The 18,787-nt window shown below is 46.0% G+C and overlaps 1 protein-coding gene across 1 annotated transcript in view; it reads left to right on the top strand.

The window, feature by feature from the left end:
* The first annotated feature begins 636 nt into the window (after window positions 1-636).
* SLC16A2 (solute carrier family 16 member 2) overlaps window positions 637-18,787 on the top strand; it is a 102,504-nt gene continuing 84,353 nt past the window's right edge. The window contains exon 1 of the mRNA XM_083423809.1: window positions 637-3,611. Within this exon, the coding sequence (XP_083279935.1) occupies window positions 3,314-3,611 (298 nt within the window). The 5' untranslated portion in view covers window positions 637-3,313. The remainder of the gene's footprint in view (window positions 3,612-18,787) is intronic.

Here is an 18,787-nt window from a genome sequence, read left to right as displayed (position 1 = left end):
CCTTTCCTTGGGGAGTTTGCTCCAGTCCATTGATAATTCTGGTTGCCTTTTGCTGATGTTCATCAGCTCTACCATATTCTTTTTAAGATATGCATACCAGAGCCATGGATGGTGTTTCAAGTTTGAGTGCTTTGCTGAATCAAAGAAAGGGTCATTTTAATAGTGGCATGAAGTTTAATCCTAGTTTAAATTAAGCACAGATTATTCTGACCTAAGGGTAGCTGAATCCAGCCTGTAAAAATATGTGGTGTATTTCTTCTTCTTGATTTTCATATATTATCATATATTGTGTTTCTAACACTGTTTTGCTTGTAAGTCTCCCAGGGAATATTTATTGAAGGGAAGATATGTACAGTACAGTGGTACCTCGGTTTATGAACTTAATCCGTTCCGGAAGTCCATTCTTAAACCAAAACTGTTCTTAAACCGAGCTGCACTTTCCCGAATGAGGCCTCCCGCCGCTGGTGCCCTTCTACCATTTAGATTCCGTTCTTAGACCAAGGAAGAGTTCTTAAACTGGGACACTATTTCCGGTTTTGCGGAGTTCGTAAACCAAATCGTTCTTAAACAGGACTGTTCTTAAATCGAGGTACCACTGTACATGCAATTCTTAATCAATAAATAGATGTCATAGTGCTGGTTAGGCCTTCTTGTAAACCATAGCAGAAAGGTCAGTTTGAGTACCTCTCTCTGTGTGTGAGAGAAGAGGTGGATAATGTTTCAGGCACACAGATGCACTCACACTCAAATCTATCTCTTCTAGGTGAGGTCAGCAGTGAAATGGTTGTTGTGCTTCCATTTTATTTTACCTTTTGCTAAGCTTTCTAGGAGTGCTTTTTGCTTTTTCCTTGTGTGTGTGTGGGGGGGGAGTACTGCTCCCTGATCCCAAGGGGAGGGGCTGCATGGCCCCTTGGCTTCCTGGAGGGAAGTGAAAGCTGCTTCCACTGGGCTGTCAGGACTTTGGGGTTTCGCAGGGGAAGCAACAAAAAACAACGAAGGTTCACAGCAGAAATCAAGGGGAGGGGAGCTATTTTCTTCCTGGCACGGTAAGAGGTCTTGCATTTATAGCTCCCCAACCCCTTCCTTAAACCACCAGAGTTCACTGCTGAGACACTTGGCACAGCCATCCCGATTTCCCCTGACCCACTGGGTGGGTGCCCATCCTCTCCCAGTCACAGCACCACCAGCCAGCCTTCTTGGCTCCCATTCCTCAGGGTCTGAGTCTGGCAGACACCTGAGAGTCAAGGAGGCAGCATTCAGATCGCTCTGCCTCCTTATCCAAATGTCATCTGCTGCTGGTGGGAGAGGGGAAAAGGACTCAGGTTGCTGCTGCCCTCACATACAGGGCAGGGAGGTCTGGAGCAGCAGCTGCTGCCCCACAGGATTTCAATCCTTGTGGATCTTCTGAAGGCAGGCGTGTGTTGCCTGGGGGTAAATGCTGCAGCCATCTCACAAGAGGAACCAGTAACAAAATAAAAGCAGTAACAATATAACAACAATTTATTATGATGGATCAAAATGCGAGAGCTTCACATGGTCTTCTGTGGAAGTAAATGCGCGTGGGCACACTGCTTGCAAAACACACCCCCCCCCCCATCTCAAACACATCAACCTGTTTACTGATGGAGGGGGGGAGTAGGAAGGAAAGAAGGTAGTCGGAAGGAGCCATTTTGCTGAATCTTTCTCCCCTTCCTCTTTCACTGAGCCCACCCAATAGCAGACTTTTTTTTTTTTTTTAGAAAAGATAAAATAAGCTATCCAGCTTATGAAAATGTCCCACCTTCTTTGCAATTTGTTTTGTTGTATGAGGAGGACCCACTATGTGCCAAGCAGATGCCTGGGCGGAGGTAGTGGGGAATCCTCGCTTGCTTCAAGCCTGCTGGCTTAATGTAGACTGGGTACGTTTATTTGGAAGGCCCGTTGTATTCAATGGGTTTTACTCCCAGGTAAGTATGTTTAGAGTGCTAGTGAAGCGAAGCCGAACAGCGCAAACCTCTCCATACCTGCTCAGAAGTAAGCCCTGCTGTGCTCAGTGGGGCTTACTCCCCGGGGTGTCATTGCTGAAGAGTGGCGGCGGCGTGGGGGGCGGGGAATCATGCATCCAAGCAGGCAGGATAGGAATTCACCTTCACTTTTGGGGACTTACACTCTCTCCATTCCTCCAAACGTGTCTGATCACGCGCTCAAGACCAGTTTTCTACTACTACGACACTGAGTAGTGGTGGCGAAACATTTTTTTACACGCGCAAGCATTTTTCACCGTACAATAAGGTGACCTATATTTTAGACGCCATTTCACCCATTTAGCAACCTAACCCACTGCTGCCATGGAGGGGTGGGGCGTGGATTATCCCTGATTCCCCCAATCTCGGGGTTAATCTGTCGCCTCCCGTCGTCTGCCAAGCCTCGGTGAACACACCACGCCGCAACCTTGCGGGCAGGGGGAAACGGGACACCTAGACAAGTGAGGGGGGCGATTCCAAAGCCCCCGGATCTCCTGCCTTCCCCCAGCCGAGACGCGGCCGCTCGATTTTTTCCTCCTAAATCCAACCATGATTTCAGAGGAGCTGCAAGTGCGCGCAGTTGTTGTTTCTCCTGGTGGGCGAGGGCTGCCATTACTCTCCCCCTCGGTTTCCTTGGGAGGAAAACAAAGGCCCCCAACACCCCCCCACCCCTTGGCTGCAGGTGCTGCACTCCTATGCCCTATGCAAGGCCCACCAATACATTCTGGGGGATTGACAGCTGGGCTGAGCACGGATTTCAACCGCTGGAGCGGTACCCTTGCAGAGCGGGTGGGGGGCGACCCCATTGCTCGCATCCTCCCCAGCCTCCTTCCTTTTCCACAAACAGCCTACCACCCTCCGGTAGGACGGAGACGTGACACCCCCGAGGCAGCTTCCGGTGGAGAATCGGGGCCGTGCAAGGCGGCAGCGGCGGCGGCAGCGGCGGGGACAGCAGTTCCGGACGCGCTGCCTCCCCGCCCGCCCTCCGTGAGCGTCTCCAAGCAGAGCCGCGCGTGTTTTGATCCAGGCGGGAGGCAGCTCGGCAAGGCGGAGGGGCGTGGCGAGGCTTGTCTGGGCTGGACGCGGAGGGGGAGGGTCCCTCTCGCTGCGGCAGCAGGAGGAGGAGGCGGCGGCGGCGGCGGGATGACCACGGGGGAAGCTAGAGGAGGAGACCGAGGAGGAGAGGCAGGCAGCGGAGCAGGAGGAGGCGTGAGGGACCGGCTTGCAAGCGAGCTACAGCGTTAGCAGCCAAAGCACCAGACCAGCTCCTCCTCCTCTTACCGATCCGAGGAGCTCGACCGGCGGGCGCGATGGCACTGCGGAGTCAGGAGCAAGCGCTGTCAGAGAAGGGGGCCCTGGAAGACGAAGGGGAGGAGGGCGAAGGAGGGGAAGCCGCGGCTGGCGGCGCTGTGGTGGCCAGAGGGGGCCCTCCGGGGGCCGCGGCGCAGGGCTTCACGCCCCCCGAAGGAGGCTTCGGCTGGGTGGTGGTCCTGGCTGCCACCTGGTGCAACGGCTCCATCTTCGGTATCCACAACTCCTTCGGGATGCTCTACGTCTTGCTGCAGGACGACGGGGCCGCCGAAGACCCCTCGCTGAAGTTTAAGACAGGTGAGCGTCGGCAAGGGGCGGCTGCAGGGGTTAGGGGAGAGCACTGCGCGACTGGAGGGAGCGAACAGCGCTGACACTCCGGCCTGCTGGATTTAGGGGAGCCTGGGTAGGCGGGCCAGAAGTAGATGGTAGTAAAAAGGTGTGGGGGTTTTGGAGGGGGTGGGAGGTAGGATGCTTCCTTCAAAAGTTCCGCTGGGGAGCTTGATCGGCGGGCCACCCTCTCAACACCCCTGTTTAGGGTTGCGGTGTGGAGTCGATCGCCTCAGTGCCGGTCATAGCTGTCAACTTTTCCCTTTTTTAAAGGGAAATTCCCTTATTCCGAATAGAATTCCTCGCAAGAAAAGGGAAAAGTTGACAGCTATGGTGCCGGTTTCCTGCCACCGCTCCCAGCTGCTTGAAAACTTCCCACAGTTGCAAAAGCTACTCTGAATCCCCCGAGCAATGACAACAAAAACAACAGCGAAACGTGTACAGCGCCGAGCGTGCTGCCGGCGCCTGATAGTAAATAATAGCGGCAGTGTATACATTCACCCACGAGGAGGAGATGTGCGATTTTGGTCTATCTGAGCATCAGAGCGGCTTGGAAGTCTTAGAGCCTCCCGGTTCCTTAGCAGCAGCCTATTAAGAACAGGAACACACACACGCACACACATTTTGATCCTATTTTGAACGTTAAAAAACCTCCCTCTCCCCTCCTCTTTAGTGTGCAGGCCAGTTAACCCTGTTGCTTGCAAGTAGTGTGTTTTTCGGAATCATAGTAATAATTTTGTAGTCTTGCTACCTAGCTGCAAATCATATTTGTATTCTGTATCTGGAGATGGTACTTTACACACCTCCCTAGGTAAGCTTGGAAGCCCAACTATAGGGAGAAAATGTGGCGACTGTGTAATGCTAGAATGACTCTAGGAGTCCTGGAAGCGCAGCCTGGCACTCACCCATCTCAGTCTCATTGTACATCTTGTATTGAGAACATTTTAGGTACATTACGTAGACCAGCGTGTGCCAACGGGGTGGCAGGCAATAGCCTGCACAGCTGCAAGGTTCCAAAACATGATGGGAGCTTAGCTATACTGGTCAGGACTGATGGGAATTGTAGTCCAACATTTCGGGGGTGAACCAGGTTGACAAAGGCTGGAATATACTGTTCCTTCCTGGAGAACCTATAATCTTTCTTGGTTGACATGTCAAATGAGAAGTGGGGTGGTGGAAGAATCTGCTGGTAACGGAAGTCCATGTAAGATGAAGGCCTAGAGTTTGGGATAGTGTTGGAGTCAGTGAACCTGTGGCCTTCCAGTGTTTTGGGGTATAATTCTCATCACTGCTTACTATTGGCCATGCTGTTGAGGGATAGAGTCCAGCAACATCTGGAATCCTACAGGTTTCCCACAGGTTTATACCTGTGATGAATTGTAGGTTCCAGTTACCGTGAATAAGGAAGACAAGAAATTATGCACAATGGCTTTGGATCATTGTTGTGTTTTAGTTTTGTTATGGTGGTGGCGGTGCTGTCAACAGTTTTATTGTTTAGCTCCATCAAAACAGTTCTAAACTTACAATGCTGAAGTTGTTCACCATTTAACGTATCTGGTTACATTTGTGCCCTTCAGATGTTGGGGCTTGAACTTCCGTTCGCTCCAGACAGCATTTCCTGAAGAGCACCAAGTTGCCAAAGGCTACAACAGATGTATCTGAGTGTAGGAAACTTTGAAACCGTAATGTTGAAACTACCCCATAAATCCGGATGGTGAAAGACTTTGGAATGGAAGCAAACTGAGTTTGTTTAGGGTGTTCCTATACTGGCTCTTGATTCTTGGACAGGAGTTCCGATTTCTTGTAATGTTTCACTTGTAGTTTTGGTGGGTTTTGTGTGTGTAATGGAATTAGCAGCAGGGTGGTTGATAGCTCCACCGCCCCCGCCGCATAATAGGGAAACATTTAGTTTAACACTGATGTATGTAAACAAACAACTCTTGTGAACAAGACCGGGTCAAGCAATATTGCCGCTCCAGGGGAAACTTAATTTCGCTGCCCTAGGCCTGCACTGTGTCGTTTTGAAGCTGGGAGATTTTACCATACTTCTGGAAAGGCTTTTGAAAATGCAGCCCTTTCCCCTGTGAATGGGGAAGGGACAGGGATGACAACTTGGAAAATTTATCCTTGGGACGCACCTATTCCCTGTCCCTTATCTTAGTTTTCTCAAATTTCTCAGACATGTGAGTGTAGCCACCCATGTCCCCTCTAAACCATTTTGAATGTGGCTCCTCCTGAATGCCAGCTCTCCATAGAAGGCTGTCTCTGCATATGAATTTTTAAATGTATACACACAGAGCTCTTGCATCAAAATGGCTATTTTCAGAATTCTGTTTCTACTTGGAAGGGGAAAGTCTGCAAGGGCTGAGGGACTGTGCGGTGCCAGTTGCTCCCAGGATGAGTTCTCCCTAGTGAAATCCTGTTGGGTATCACGTGCAACTGAACCATTTCATGCAAGGTGCCTCATGCATATGTTATTAATTATGTAACTGGCAGCAATTGCTTATGCAAAAATGCAGCAGTTCCAGGGTTTTCCCATCCCTGACAGGGAATTCTCAGACATTTTTGGCTTGCTCCTTTCAGAGGTTTGGATCTTGTGAAATTCCCTCTTGCTTGATTTTCCACTAACGTACCTTGTAGTGCAGACGCGTCTCAACTTACGCTGGGGTTATGTTCGAGGGATAGCGCGTAAAGCCAACATTGTGCATAATCAAAACACATTGGGTTCAATGGCAGATGAGATTCCCAAAGTCTTTTTCTCCTGAATGTGCCCCCCTTTAATTAAAAAAAAATATTTTTCCAAGCATGTAAAGCTGAATGTGCACAAGTTAAATGTGTGTAATTTTCAAGTTAAATCTGCTATTTTTGTGCAGAAGGAATTGCTACTAATTCATTTGCTGACATACACACTTAATATTAGTTACCTTGTAATGGCCTTGGAAAAGAGGGAGAAAGCCAGTACTTCCAATTTAAACAAGCTCCTTTACCTGGTCATGTGGAGATGATTTTAACTCTCCACAGGTGACATAGTCCCCCTCCCCCCGCATTACTTTAATGCATTCTGTTCAGAAACTTCCTGCTAAGTATATGGTTCTGTAGAAGACCAGACCCCTGCTACCCAATAGACACCAATGAGTCTCATTTGATCTTTCACTGGGTTTTGTGAACAGATACACTGGGGAATCCCAGTCCAGATGAATTTGAGTATCTTCTAGGACTCACCATTTCTCCAGTGTAAATTTGATTATTTTTAGCTTTTTCTTTTTTCAACAACCCAAAAGTGTGGTAGCAAGGTATTACCATTTACCAGGGTATATAGGAAACAAAAACAATAAATAATAATAATAATAATAATGTTTTTAAAAAGTAAAGGACCCCTGGATGGTTAAGCCCAATCAAAGGTAACTATGGGGTTGTGGCACTCATCTCGCTTTTCAGGCCGAGTGAGCTAGCGTTTGTCCACAGACAGCTTTCTGGGTCATGTGGCCAGCATGACTAAACCACTTCTGGCGCAACTGAACACTGTGACAGAAACCAGAGCGCACGGAAACACTGTTTACCTTCTTGCCACAATTGTACCTATTTATCTACTTGTGCTGGTATGCTTTTGAACTGCTAGGTTGGCAGAAGCTGGGACAGAGCAATGGGAGCTCACCCCATTGTGTATATACAAACTGCCAACCTTCTGATCAGCAAGCCCAAGAGGTTCGGTGACACACTAATACATATCAAGGTATCCATATTTCCCAAGCTGCTCTGAATGGTGAATGCTAAACATCTAAGTCCAAAGCATAGGAAATATAATCCCACCAAATGACCTAGGGGCGTTCTGGATCCTGCACCCTCCTGAAATCATGCACTTTGTGTGCAATTTTTCGGCAATGGCCCAATTCCAGAAGTTCTTACACTGCAAAAACAAATACAGATTAAAAAAAAAAGTTTTTCTGTTGCTGTGCTGTTGAAATCGTAGCTACAGCTAACATCTATGTCAAAAGCTCTTTTTATTTTATGCATTTAAAGGAGCTGTCCACTTGTAAAAGATTGTAGGGTTGCTGGAAGTGGTGACTGTGTGAAGATGGTTCACATTTGGATTCTGGGCTGCTTCACATGTTGAAAGGCAGCAAATGCATGTTTCTCCTGGAAGTCTTGCTCCACCCAGCCGAAACCCAAATCTTGTTTCCAGATTGTTGCATTTTTGTTTGTCTAATGCTTGTAGGCATTGATTACTGTGGGGCATGAGAGAACTGGTTGCAATAGGAGTATACTAGAATTTTTGCAAGAGTCAATAGTTCCTTTGGAAGACAGTTCCCCCACCCCCCAAGCAACAGTCTTCTGTCTTTTGAGACATCATTTTAGTCCAAACTTGCATTTGATTATCCACTTATGATTGTTTATTGTATGCTGGTTGTGCTGTATTGTGACTTGATTAGCTTGGGCTGCAACCACGGATGTTGCAAGTTACTTAATGATTCAGGGACACAGGCCCTTAGGTACAAATTTGCATATGCTGACCTGCATGTATGAAGAAGAATTTAGAATACAAGCCAACTAATTTCCAGTCCGAAACACCCCTAATAATTTTTTCAGCTAATTTGTACCTTGAGCCAGAGCATCAGCTCCTGTTCAATTGGTTTACTCTAGTTAATTTCCCAACAGATCCTGCTCCTTATAAATTCCCTTCTCCTCAGTTATAAGCATGTAAGTAAAAGTTAACAGTTCAGTTACTAAACATCATGTAAAATTCATAAATATTTAAATCAAGTTCCTGCTGTAAACATTTCAATATGTAATAGCAATAAGAAGTTCAAAGAATTACAGCTCTCTCAGGTCGGCACGCACAGCCATTAATATGGTGATAGTGCAGGGTACCAAGACTTAACCATAGCCCACAAAACCCTTTATGTCAACTCTGCCCTCTCATCATCACAGGCTAAAACAGAGGTAGATGAAAGAGGCAGCCTTTTTCACTACCCTGACTAATATAGCCCAGCCTATAAAGTGCCTTCACAGGGTACCAATGGTGCATTTTGAGATAGTGGATGAGCTGCTCCTGGCTCCTGGGGAAACGTAGGTCTATGATTCATGTGTTTGCAAATGCATTTGACACATTTCTGCTTTACATTCTTTGATGTACAGTCCCATTGTAGTTGTACAACTAAAATGTAATGAGTAAAGTGGACCAGTGCACCAGGGTTCACCTACCCAAACTGCTTTTACTCCACGTTCAGCAGGGTAAAGGTTATATGGAATAACGGGAAATTCAGGTCAGACACTGTTGTTCCAAATAAACTTGAACAGAAGTTAATGAGCTTTGTCATTAACTGTCTTTTGGTTCGTTGACTTTTTTTTACAAGAAGGCTGAACTCAATGCCGAAAGATGCAACGCAGGTTCTGGCAAAAAGATGTAGTCATGTCAGCTTGCCTCTTAATTCTCCTAAAGTGAAAATGGAATTGTTTTTGTTTCAGCCCATCAGGCACCACCAGCAGAGTAACAGTATTGTGTTGTGCTCTCCCTGACAATAAACCTTCAAAGTCAGCTGTGGTTATTCCCATTTTGCACATTGGGTATGGGAGAGACTGAGACTAGGAACAATTAACTTGCTCAAAACTGTGCAGTGCATTTGTAGCAGGGCAAATGCAGGCATATTGGATCCCAGCCACTGCTGCGTTTTAATAAAATGAAAATCTGAGTCCACAAACCATTGAGATACTTCTTCAGTATTCATTATCTGTGGTGCAGTAATCTTATGTGTGTGATGCTGAATCCTAAGGATTGCTTTGGCTTGACCATGTGACTGAAAATACTGAATTTAACACAATGGGAGGCAGTGGAAGGGAGAGGGAAGGGAGATGGAGAGAAACAGGAGGAATATGTGATCATTTTAGTTATGCATACTTTGGCTTCATTGCTGCGCAGGATGGCTGTGCTGGCTGGGGCTGATGGGAGTTGTAGTCCAAAATAGCTGGAAGGCACCACACTGGGGAAGGCTGCACTAAGGTTCTCAGGGCAAGACCTAAACTTTCTCCCAGCAGTGGTCCTGAGTGCACCTCTGTTCAACATGGTTAGCAGGCAGCAATACAAGTCATTCCTGCACTTACCTTGATCCCCAGTGCACACACTTACATACATATTATATAGCTGCCTGCCAACTGCTGCAAGTACCTGGCAGGCAGCAAAATAGAGTAGTAAATGGGAGGATCTGGGGACTGGATTATAAGTCAGAAGCAAGAAAAGTTCACAAAATAGGAGGAGTAAATAGCTCTTAAGGACCCCAGGGATTGAAATTCATTTACCAATCACAGCTCTGACCTCACCTATTGCCTTAAAACACTGGCAGGTGAGTTCAGTTCCCATAAAATGACCCCCCTTGCTAGATATTCCATAGGCTCAAGGAGATGGACAGGCCTCTGCTTAAGAGTTTAGTAATGAAGTGGACAAGGTAAAGGGCAGGGGGCAGAGGCCGGCTGTCCTGTCCATGTTTACTTTGCTGGAACGTGGCAGAGCTAGGAATGCAAGTTGGACCCAGGGACTACTTGAATCAGCAGCTAGTATGCCTTCAGTGAAGAAATAGCTTCCTAGGGAGGTCATGTGGTTAGAAAGTTCCAAAATGACTACAGTTTTTTTGTAATTGTGTCATTGAATGAAAACATATTTCAAATGGCTTGTTTGCTTGCTTGTTAGTTTAAAGCGGACCTTTTTATTCTAGCTTTTGAGGGATTTTGTATGCATTCGTTCTTTTTTTTGGTTTTGGGGGGGATAGAAACTATTTTTACCTATTTGAATTTTCACTTTAGAGGTTCACTTCGATAAGAATCCTGCAATTCCTGTCTTGCAAGGCTTCTCTTGCTTAGCCAGTCTCCCACCATTCCTTCCAGCCCCAAAGCTTCATAGACTTCCGTCACTCAGGAAGGTCCTCCCCCCTCAAACCTTCTGTTCTAATGTGAAACATAATTCACATGCCTGAGCCACCTGGGTAGATTCTTCTTCTTATTATTTTACACATTGGTTTCAAACAAAGTTGTATTTAGTTGTGTGCATTAGTTTTCTGCTTCTGCCAGCTTGTTACTTAGCTGACCTGGTCTGAAATGGGAGTCCTGTTTGGAGGATCCTGCCTTGAGGCTAAGGACTGTTCTCCCCTTTGTCCTAAGCCTTTGTTTGAGCTGTACGTCTTTCAACCGCAGGTGGAGGCTTGCACGTTCAAATGCCTCTCTGTACAAAATAATCCTCTGCTCACCCCCCCCCCCAAGTTTTGGGGACAGGACTACAGTGGTACCTCGGGTTAAGAACTTAATTTGTTCCGGAGGTCTGTTCTTAACCTGAAACTGTTCTTAACCTGACGTACCACTTTAGCTAATGGGGCCTCCCGCTGCCGTCGCACCGCCGGAGCACAATTTCTGTTCTCATCCTGAAGCAAAGTACTTAACTCGAGGTACTATTTCTGCTTTAGCGGAGTCTGTAACCTGAAGTGTCTGTAACCCAAGGTACCACTGTACTCTAGATACTTACATGTAGTTTACATTTGCAGAGTGATTTAAAAAAAAATATGACCCAGCAATCTATTGCATGGGCCTCCCCCAGCAGCCTAAAGTGGTATAGCAAAATGTATGTTGACTACCTTAGGGAAAACAAAGCCTAAAGTATGGTCTGTTCCATCCTGTGGCCACAGCATTCTGCAAACTTAAAATAATTGCTGGAAAAATTCCATTTTTGTATGCATTTTTGTACATTTTCTGAGCTGAGAACTGTGTTGCAAAATTCAGAGAAGTATAAGAAACAAAGAGATAACAGTGCCCTATTCTGTGCATGGGAAGTACAGATTGGGCCAGTTTGCTTTAAAATGTGGACCTTGAGTATCCTTAACTAGTACTGGGAGGCTTGGCTCAAATCCTCATTCAGCCATGATGCTTGTTGAGTGTGTCTGTCTTTCAGGAAAGCCTGCCTTGCAGGGTTCTAGATTCGTGCTGGTCTGACGCAGTAGAAATATATTTTAATTTTTTTTTAAATTATCCAGTAGCACCTTAGAGACCAACTAAGTTTGTTCTTGGTATGAGCTTTCGTGTGCATGCACACTTCTACCTTGCAGGGTGGTTCTGCTGATAAAAGGGATGGGAGAGAACTTTGCATGCCTCCTTAAGTGCTTTGGTTTGACATGAATGAAGCAAACCCTGTGTGGCAATATACTTCTCATTTTCCAACTGCCCATTCTTATTTGGTCAAAACAGAACCATATACCCACAAGAAGTAGGTACTGGGAGGCTTGGAGATTCCCCACAGTTTGCAAAAGTACAACAAAATGAAATCCCAGTCAGAACTGAGCATGCCCAGTAGCTACATAATTCTTGCTGAGGATTGGAAGGGGGTAGAAACGGGATTGAGGGAATGGAATATCCTGGAATAAGGCATGGCTGACTGAGCACTGTACACTGCAGCATTTTATTGCAGCTTCCATGTCTTAATAACGTATGTTCTTGAAAGCTGCTTTCCCCCCCAGTCTTTACAGGAAAGACATATCCTAACATTTTATTTTTATGGGACCACCTCATTGTGATATAGAGGAGTTGAAAAGGCATATCACTGGGCATGTTAGTGCCTAAACTTCCAGTAAATGTTGTATTTTACTTTGACAATCTGCCACAGGCTAAGCATGGGTCAGAAATTTACTGCAAGTTCCTTCTCTGGCACTGACTCACTTTATGGCCTTAATCAAGACACTCTGTGTGAGCTACCCTTGAGTTTTCCTTGTTCTTTTGGTGTGTTGAGTGTTGCACCTTCATGCTGAAGTCTGCCTATCTCAGTGGATTGAGTGGCTGGACACTTGGGCCATTCTCTCATGGTCTACGTGCGGCACAGTTTTATGGACACAGTGTATGCCTGTAAAAATAGGACTTATGCTAAAGAACATCAACAGATGCAAGGTGTGGACCCAACCCAAACAATAACAGCGCACAGGGCTTTGATTATCCGTGTTTCAGCCACCTCTTGCAATGTCACGTTCTCCAGGTTTTGATCTTAAACAAGACAAGGTCCCTTTAGATCAAATTTAGGACTAGGCTATCAAAACAACACCGGCAGTTCGTTTGTTTACATATACTGAACAATATACTCCTTTTAAGTGAAGTAGTGAAGAAGACAAGCAAGTACTGCTGTGACTCCAAACACACCCTTTAGTTGGATTGCTGTCTCTTCCCATCTCTTCAGCTTAGAGAGCTGCCTTGTGTTTGAGTCAGATCATTGGTCCATCAAGCCCAGTATTATCTACACTGACTGGCAGTGCCTCTCCAGAGTTTTAGACAGCCCTACCTGAAGATGCCATGTGGAATTGAGCTTCACACAGAGCAGATGCTCGGTCACTGAACTGCAGCCTTTTCCTGCAAAACCAGCTGTGTTGTTTTGGAATACCGTTTTTGCTCCAGAGAAGTGTTCAGAAAATAAATAAATAACTAGCAGCAAAAACTATTGGTGACATCTAGCAAATTTTGATGAGAACACACACAAAACAACCATACATTGCCAGGGAGATGTTGGCCTGAATTCTTGGGTTCTGACTCATGTTGGAACTATAGCTCTACCTCCAAAAGTCCTTAACCTCCAAGGACTCTGTTCTGCTCATGCAAGGAGGTTTTTTACTGTTTCTTCAATGCATTCCCACCAAAATGCTGACCCGTATTATTTTCCCCTTTCACAATTTTTGTGGGCAATCCATTAAGTAAAAACACACACACACACAAAAACACACACACTGGAAATGGCAAACCTGGATTAAAGTGGATGAAACCCTGAGAAGAACAATGTTCCGTGCATGCTGCAGAAACAAACAAACAAACAAACAAGCACTTGCATGCATGAGTAGCATGGAGTCCACAACAAACTCTCTTTGTGAAGTTATCCTAAGACTCCAGGCCAGCCCATCAGTGCTAGCAAAGTCCACCCCCACCAGCTGGGACTTGTAAAAGTGCCATAAGGTTCTCTTCTCTTCACTCTACCTCTCCTGTAGTTTCATGCCACTTTTTCGTGTCTTGGTAGCTAGATAACATTGCACTTTGGGGGGGGGGGGTGTCCAGGTGGCATTCTCTAGCTTTCTGCTAGAGCTCCTCCCCCTTTTTTCAAAAAAGACAGCACCATGAAGATGGAGTGGGGTGCGTGCTCACCACTTGTGAAATCGGATAAACTGAAGCAACTGCTCAACATTGCCACTTGTTAATCTTGATCCTGTACGGGATTATAACTTTTTCAAGGAGCTGCGGATGTCTTATTAGACTCATGCTGCCTCTATTCTTCTCACATGCCAGGGCTGAAGTTCACAGTGGGTCTTGGAAATGATGGGCAGTTAACCTGTGCATTAATGCCCCCCAGCTCCGGGGCCAGAAGAGGGATTTGCAAGGCGACCTGGTGGAACAGAAAGGGGATCTTCTCAGCAGTAGCAAGTTGGAGCTGGTAATGGGATAGTCCTTGGCTGCTTTAAAGGCTTTCCTGTCAATAAATGCACCTTAAGAGGCTGTCTTCTCTTCCTGCTCCTTGGCCAGCTTCGCCTTTCTCCCAGGTCTAAGCCAGGTCAGCAAGATGCTTTTCAGATTCTGCCTTCACTAGCTTTGTGAAAACAGGTAACCATGTTACTGTGCTTGAGAGTAAGTTGTCATATCATATTGGCTTTGTGAAAACAGGTTGCTGCATTATTCCCATTTTGCAGACCTGCACCTGGGAGGGAACACCTTATTCAAGGCTGCAGAATGAGGAAAGGTAGGGCTCAACACTTAAGTGCTCAGAGTGCTTATCCAGGGATGGTAAACTTCCCCATGTTTTTGGAGGCCAATCTGTTATCCCAACAGTGGGCTGCAAAACTGCTGTGCCATGCAGCAAATCTCATGCAATTCTGATGCAGCCAGTGATGGGGTGCCTAAGCAGATCTGGCAGTGCGCTTTAGAACAAAGTTGTCATTAGGCAATTAAGCACCGTGGACTCTTTGTTAGAAGCATACTGTCTGCCTCTCATAGCAGTGTGGAAAACAACTTCCCTCTAGGATATGTTGGCAGAGATTTTTATTACAGTGTCAAGTATAGGGATGCCTCTTTGGAATCAAAGGTGCACATCCAACATTATATTTAATTTCCTATAAGCTTGGAGAAAGTATTAGGCACAGAGCAAAAGTGCACAGGATATTGGAGTTGCTAAATGTGTAGGACACTTGCCAGTGCACTTCGTTAAGTTCAACCCTGTCTTGGCTGACATAGCGTAGAAGATGACCTCAGAGGCCTTTTCTGGACTACATTATCCCTTTTTTAAAAGAAAGAGAGAAAGAGAAAGAAAAGAAAGCTGGATGAAGAAAGGTGAATGCATGTATGGGCACCTACATTTAGATGAAAGAAATTGAACCTACAAACCTTCCTGTGCATTCCTTCTAATTTTCCTCCTGCCTAACATTAATTTGCTCGGAAAGAACCCTGGGAGAAGGGAGCACATCCCTTTGTGGAGTGGGTGCATCAGTTTTTCAAATAAGTATACGCTCCCTTTTTAAAACAACATTTCCCCCCTCTCTGTGTGCAGTTTATTTGCACACACAGACACTAATAATAATAAAAGAAATTTCACACACACAAAAATGGGTTGCGTGTTTCATCCACCTTCTCCTTCTTCAGTTTCCCCCAGTTCCTGAGGGAGGGAGGCAGCAGCCATATACCACTTCAGGCCATTGGCCCAGCTAGCTCACTATTGTCTACATTAGCATTCATCTGCCTTGGGTCCCCATATGTTCTTGGACTACGACCCCCATCATCCTTTACAATTGGCAATGCTGGCAGGGGTGGTGGTCTTTGTAATCCTAGCAACAACTGGAGGACCCAAAACTGGGGAAGGCTGCCTTTTGCAGGCAGCAGCTCTCCAGTTATTTCAGACAATGAATCTTTCCCAGCCCTACTCTGTCACCAAGCTACAGACATCCCTGAGCACACTATTCGGAGCACCAAGGCAGCAGCAACAGAACTACCTTCGCCACCAGACAATTGCGCTATAGAAGAGGCCCAGACTTCAGCTAGGCATCCTTCTCAGTACAGTCCTTAACCTTGAATGACTTGTAAGCGTACCGCTAGCCTGAAAGCTGCTGGTGGCAGATGGAGAATGGAAATTCTTGTAGAAACAGAGACACTATGAGACATTCTGCTGGGAGGGAATGGCTTTCCAGAGGCAGGCCGAAACCCAGCCTGGGGACTTTTCTGTGTGAGGTCCTGCTGGCTTAGAGAGGAAACCCTAATGACACAGTGTGCTTGGGACAGCAGCCATTTTGAAGCCCAGCTGAGTAAAGCCGGCTGTATCCCGCCACAGAGATTGACCACAGTTCCTCCTTCGGATGGCTTGCTGCGAAGTGCTGTGGAAATGGGTGTGCCCTACGCTCCCTTTCACCAACTTGGTAGCTCCCAGATGCTGTTGGACTACAACTTGCATTAGCTGCTAGTCTTTTCAGGTGGGTAAAGACTGTTCCAAGCAAATGGGAGATAACTTACTAATATCTTATATGACTTGTACTGCATTCATGCACCACCACTTCGGCCTGAATCATAATTTTCCTCTAACCCAGCCTTTTTGTCAACCCATTGGAAGTATTGCACTCATTTTTCTCTGGGAGGGTGGTGGAACAAGGTATGGCAATTGGTAGCAGTTGAGAATCTTGCAGAGCATAACACGCGGCTATGGGTATGTCAACACATCCACTTGTCCTGCCACTCCCACCCCGGATAAAGCGCTGCTTGCCACTGAAAAAAAACCAGTCCTCAGAAACTGATTGATGTTTGTTCTGATTGAGCAGTAAATGGGTTTTTCATGGAAGCTGGCAGGACAAGTGGAAAACCTCTTGGACCTATGTTTTCTAGGCACAGGGCAAGCAGAAGCACGGATGATCCCTTTAGGGGAATCAAATTTTAAGTCATTTGTTTCATTTACTTGATTTCCGTTTACTGAATTTGTCATGTGTCAGCCCCTCTCCCTTCCTGATTCTCGCCGTCCCCAGTGGTCTGGTGTTATTCCCCAAAGACATCTGGCCCTTGGCTTGAGTTTATTTTATTTGACATCCAAGTCACTACCTGATCACTGGAGGGATATTATTTCTTTTGCTGTATAATTTTTTTATTAGCATTTTCAAACATTTTCACAGTAATCTTAATATCAAATAATTGCATTGTTTCATAGTTGACTTCCTACCCCATCTCCACAGTGCTTTTACTCAAATCTTTTTGACTGCATTATATCTTTATTTATTACAAGTTTCTCTGTTACAGTTATTTTATCATTTTTATTCCACTGCTTTTATCTCGAATCCTGCTCACTATTTCTTTTGACTATAGCAATTTTTTTAAAATAGTCCGTGAAAAGCTCCATTCTTCTATCAGGGATATTGTTTTTTACCTTTCCACTGTGTGGTACCTTTTGCTCCTTTCCCTCCCCTGATTCTCTTTCTTTTGCCAAAATGTACCAGGGTTGGGTTTGTTGATGATTTGTGGTTTATGTCCCGTGTTGCGTTAAAAATTGTCAATAAAAACTAAATTACCGACAACAACAACTGGAGATATCAGGGTTTGAACCTGGGGTGTCTTGTTTCTGCTGGATCACTATGTTGCCATTCCTTCTGAAGCAGGTCTAGAAGGGCTTGAATTGTATGTGGGGGGTGTGTGTGTGTGCAGAAATAGGGTTCAGGGTGCTTCTACCTCTTCAGTGCTGGGCTGATAGAAAACAGCAAAAAATGGTAGAAAGCAGCAAAAAATGAAACAAAAATAAAAACTAATCCTATAAATTGCAAGCTTTCTAATGATGCAAACATACTTGAGGACTCATTTTATGCACACTTAAGAACTGTGACCCTGGGAAGACCTGAAAGTTATGTAATCAAGGCAGCGGGGTGGGTGGGTGAAATTTGAGAAAAGCAATGCAGGAGTTGGGAGTGCTGTGCCAACTCTTCCTTTCTTTGTTCCTCTAGCTGTCTCCATTAATGTGCATTTGCCATAAATCACCCAGAGGGTGTGTTCATTGCCCGGAGAATCTTCTACTTAAGACAGGCTTTCTAACCACATTCTGAACTTTAAATGCCAAGGGGTGTTTGAATTCTTCAAACACCATCTACTTGGCGGCGTTTCCTGCCTTTGCTCTCCTCACCCCCCCCCACTTCCCAAACCCACCCAGCCCTGCCTTCCTTTGAAACTGAAAAGAAAATAAGAGAAGTGAGAGAGAAAATGAGAGAAAATCGTATTGTAGCTCTGGGCAAAAAAGGAAGGGAGCAAATGGGGATAAACGAGCAGTTAGCAGCTATTAAACAGCTGTGTTAAAGTGGCATGGGAAAAGAGCATTTTCCATTGCAGGCTGGTCCATTAGGATGAATGGCTGTAGGAAGAGTTAATGGTTAAGGAAAGGCTGTAGCTCAGTAGGTAGAGCATCTGCCTTGCGTGTAGAAGACCCCAAGTTCAATTCCCAGTGGCATCTCCACGTAGAGCAGGGAGCAGCTCCCTGTCTAAAATCCTGGAGAGCTGCTGCCAGTCAGTGTAGACAGTACTGAGATAGATGAACCAATGGTCTGACTCAGTAGGAGGCAACTTATTATGTTTCTAACGGGGTACAGCTCAGCCAATCTTGGTCTGCCCCATAGCAAGCCTCCACCTGTCCTGTCCTCTTTCTTATATCCTGTCCAGGAGGTGGCATAGGCTGCCACCTTCCTCTTTAGCCTCAGCAAGGAGAAAGAAGATGGGAACCAAACAAGAACCTGTTGGATCTGGCTTTGACTGTTCCTGGACTCCTTCCCACTAGTTCTAATGGGCACCAGACACCACTGGTCAGTAACCTCCCTCCCTTTCTGCAAGTCTAGACAGTTGGTCATTAGGGTTAGATCACACACTGATCCACATTCCTTTTTCTTGGAGGAGGGCTGCAGCTCTGATCCACATGGAATAGGGTCCCAGATTCAATCCTGTCTGGCATCTCCAGGTAGGACTGGGCAAGGTCCCCCCCCCCCCGGTCAATCTGTTGCCAATCAGAGTGGGCAGTTCTGAGCTAGATGGAGCAATGGGCTGACTCAAGATTAGGCCTGTCATCGTGGTGTTGAGTTCTAGTTTAGCTGCAAATCCATTTATTCTCCGAGCCTTCAAATCCTGCCCACTTAAAAATCAATGTG

The sequence above is a fragment of the Podarcis tiliguerta genome (assembly GCF_965153285.1).
Source record: "Podarcis tiliguerta genome assembly, chromosome: Z".
NCBI lineage: Eukaryota > Metazoa > Chordata > Lepidosauria > Squamata > Lacertidae > Podarcis > Podarcis tiliguerta.
This window is presented reverse-complemented; position numbering and strand designations above follow the sequence as displayed.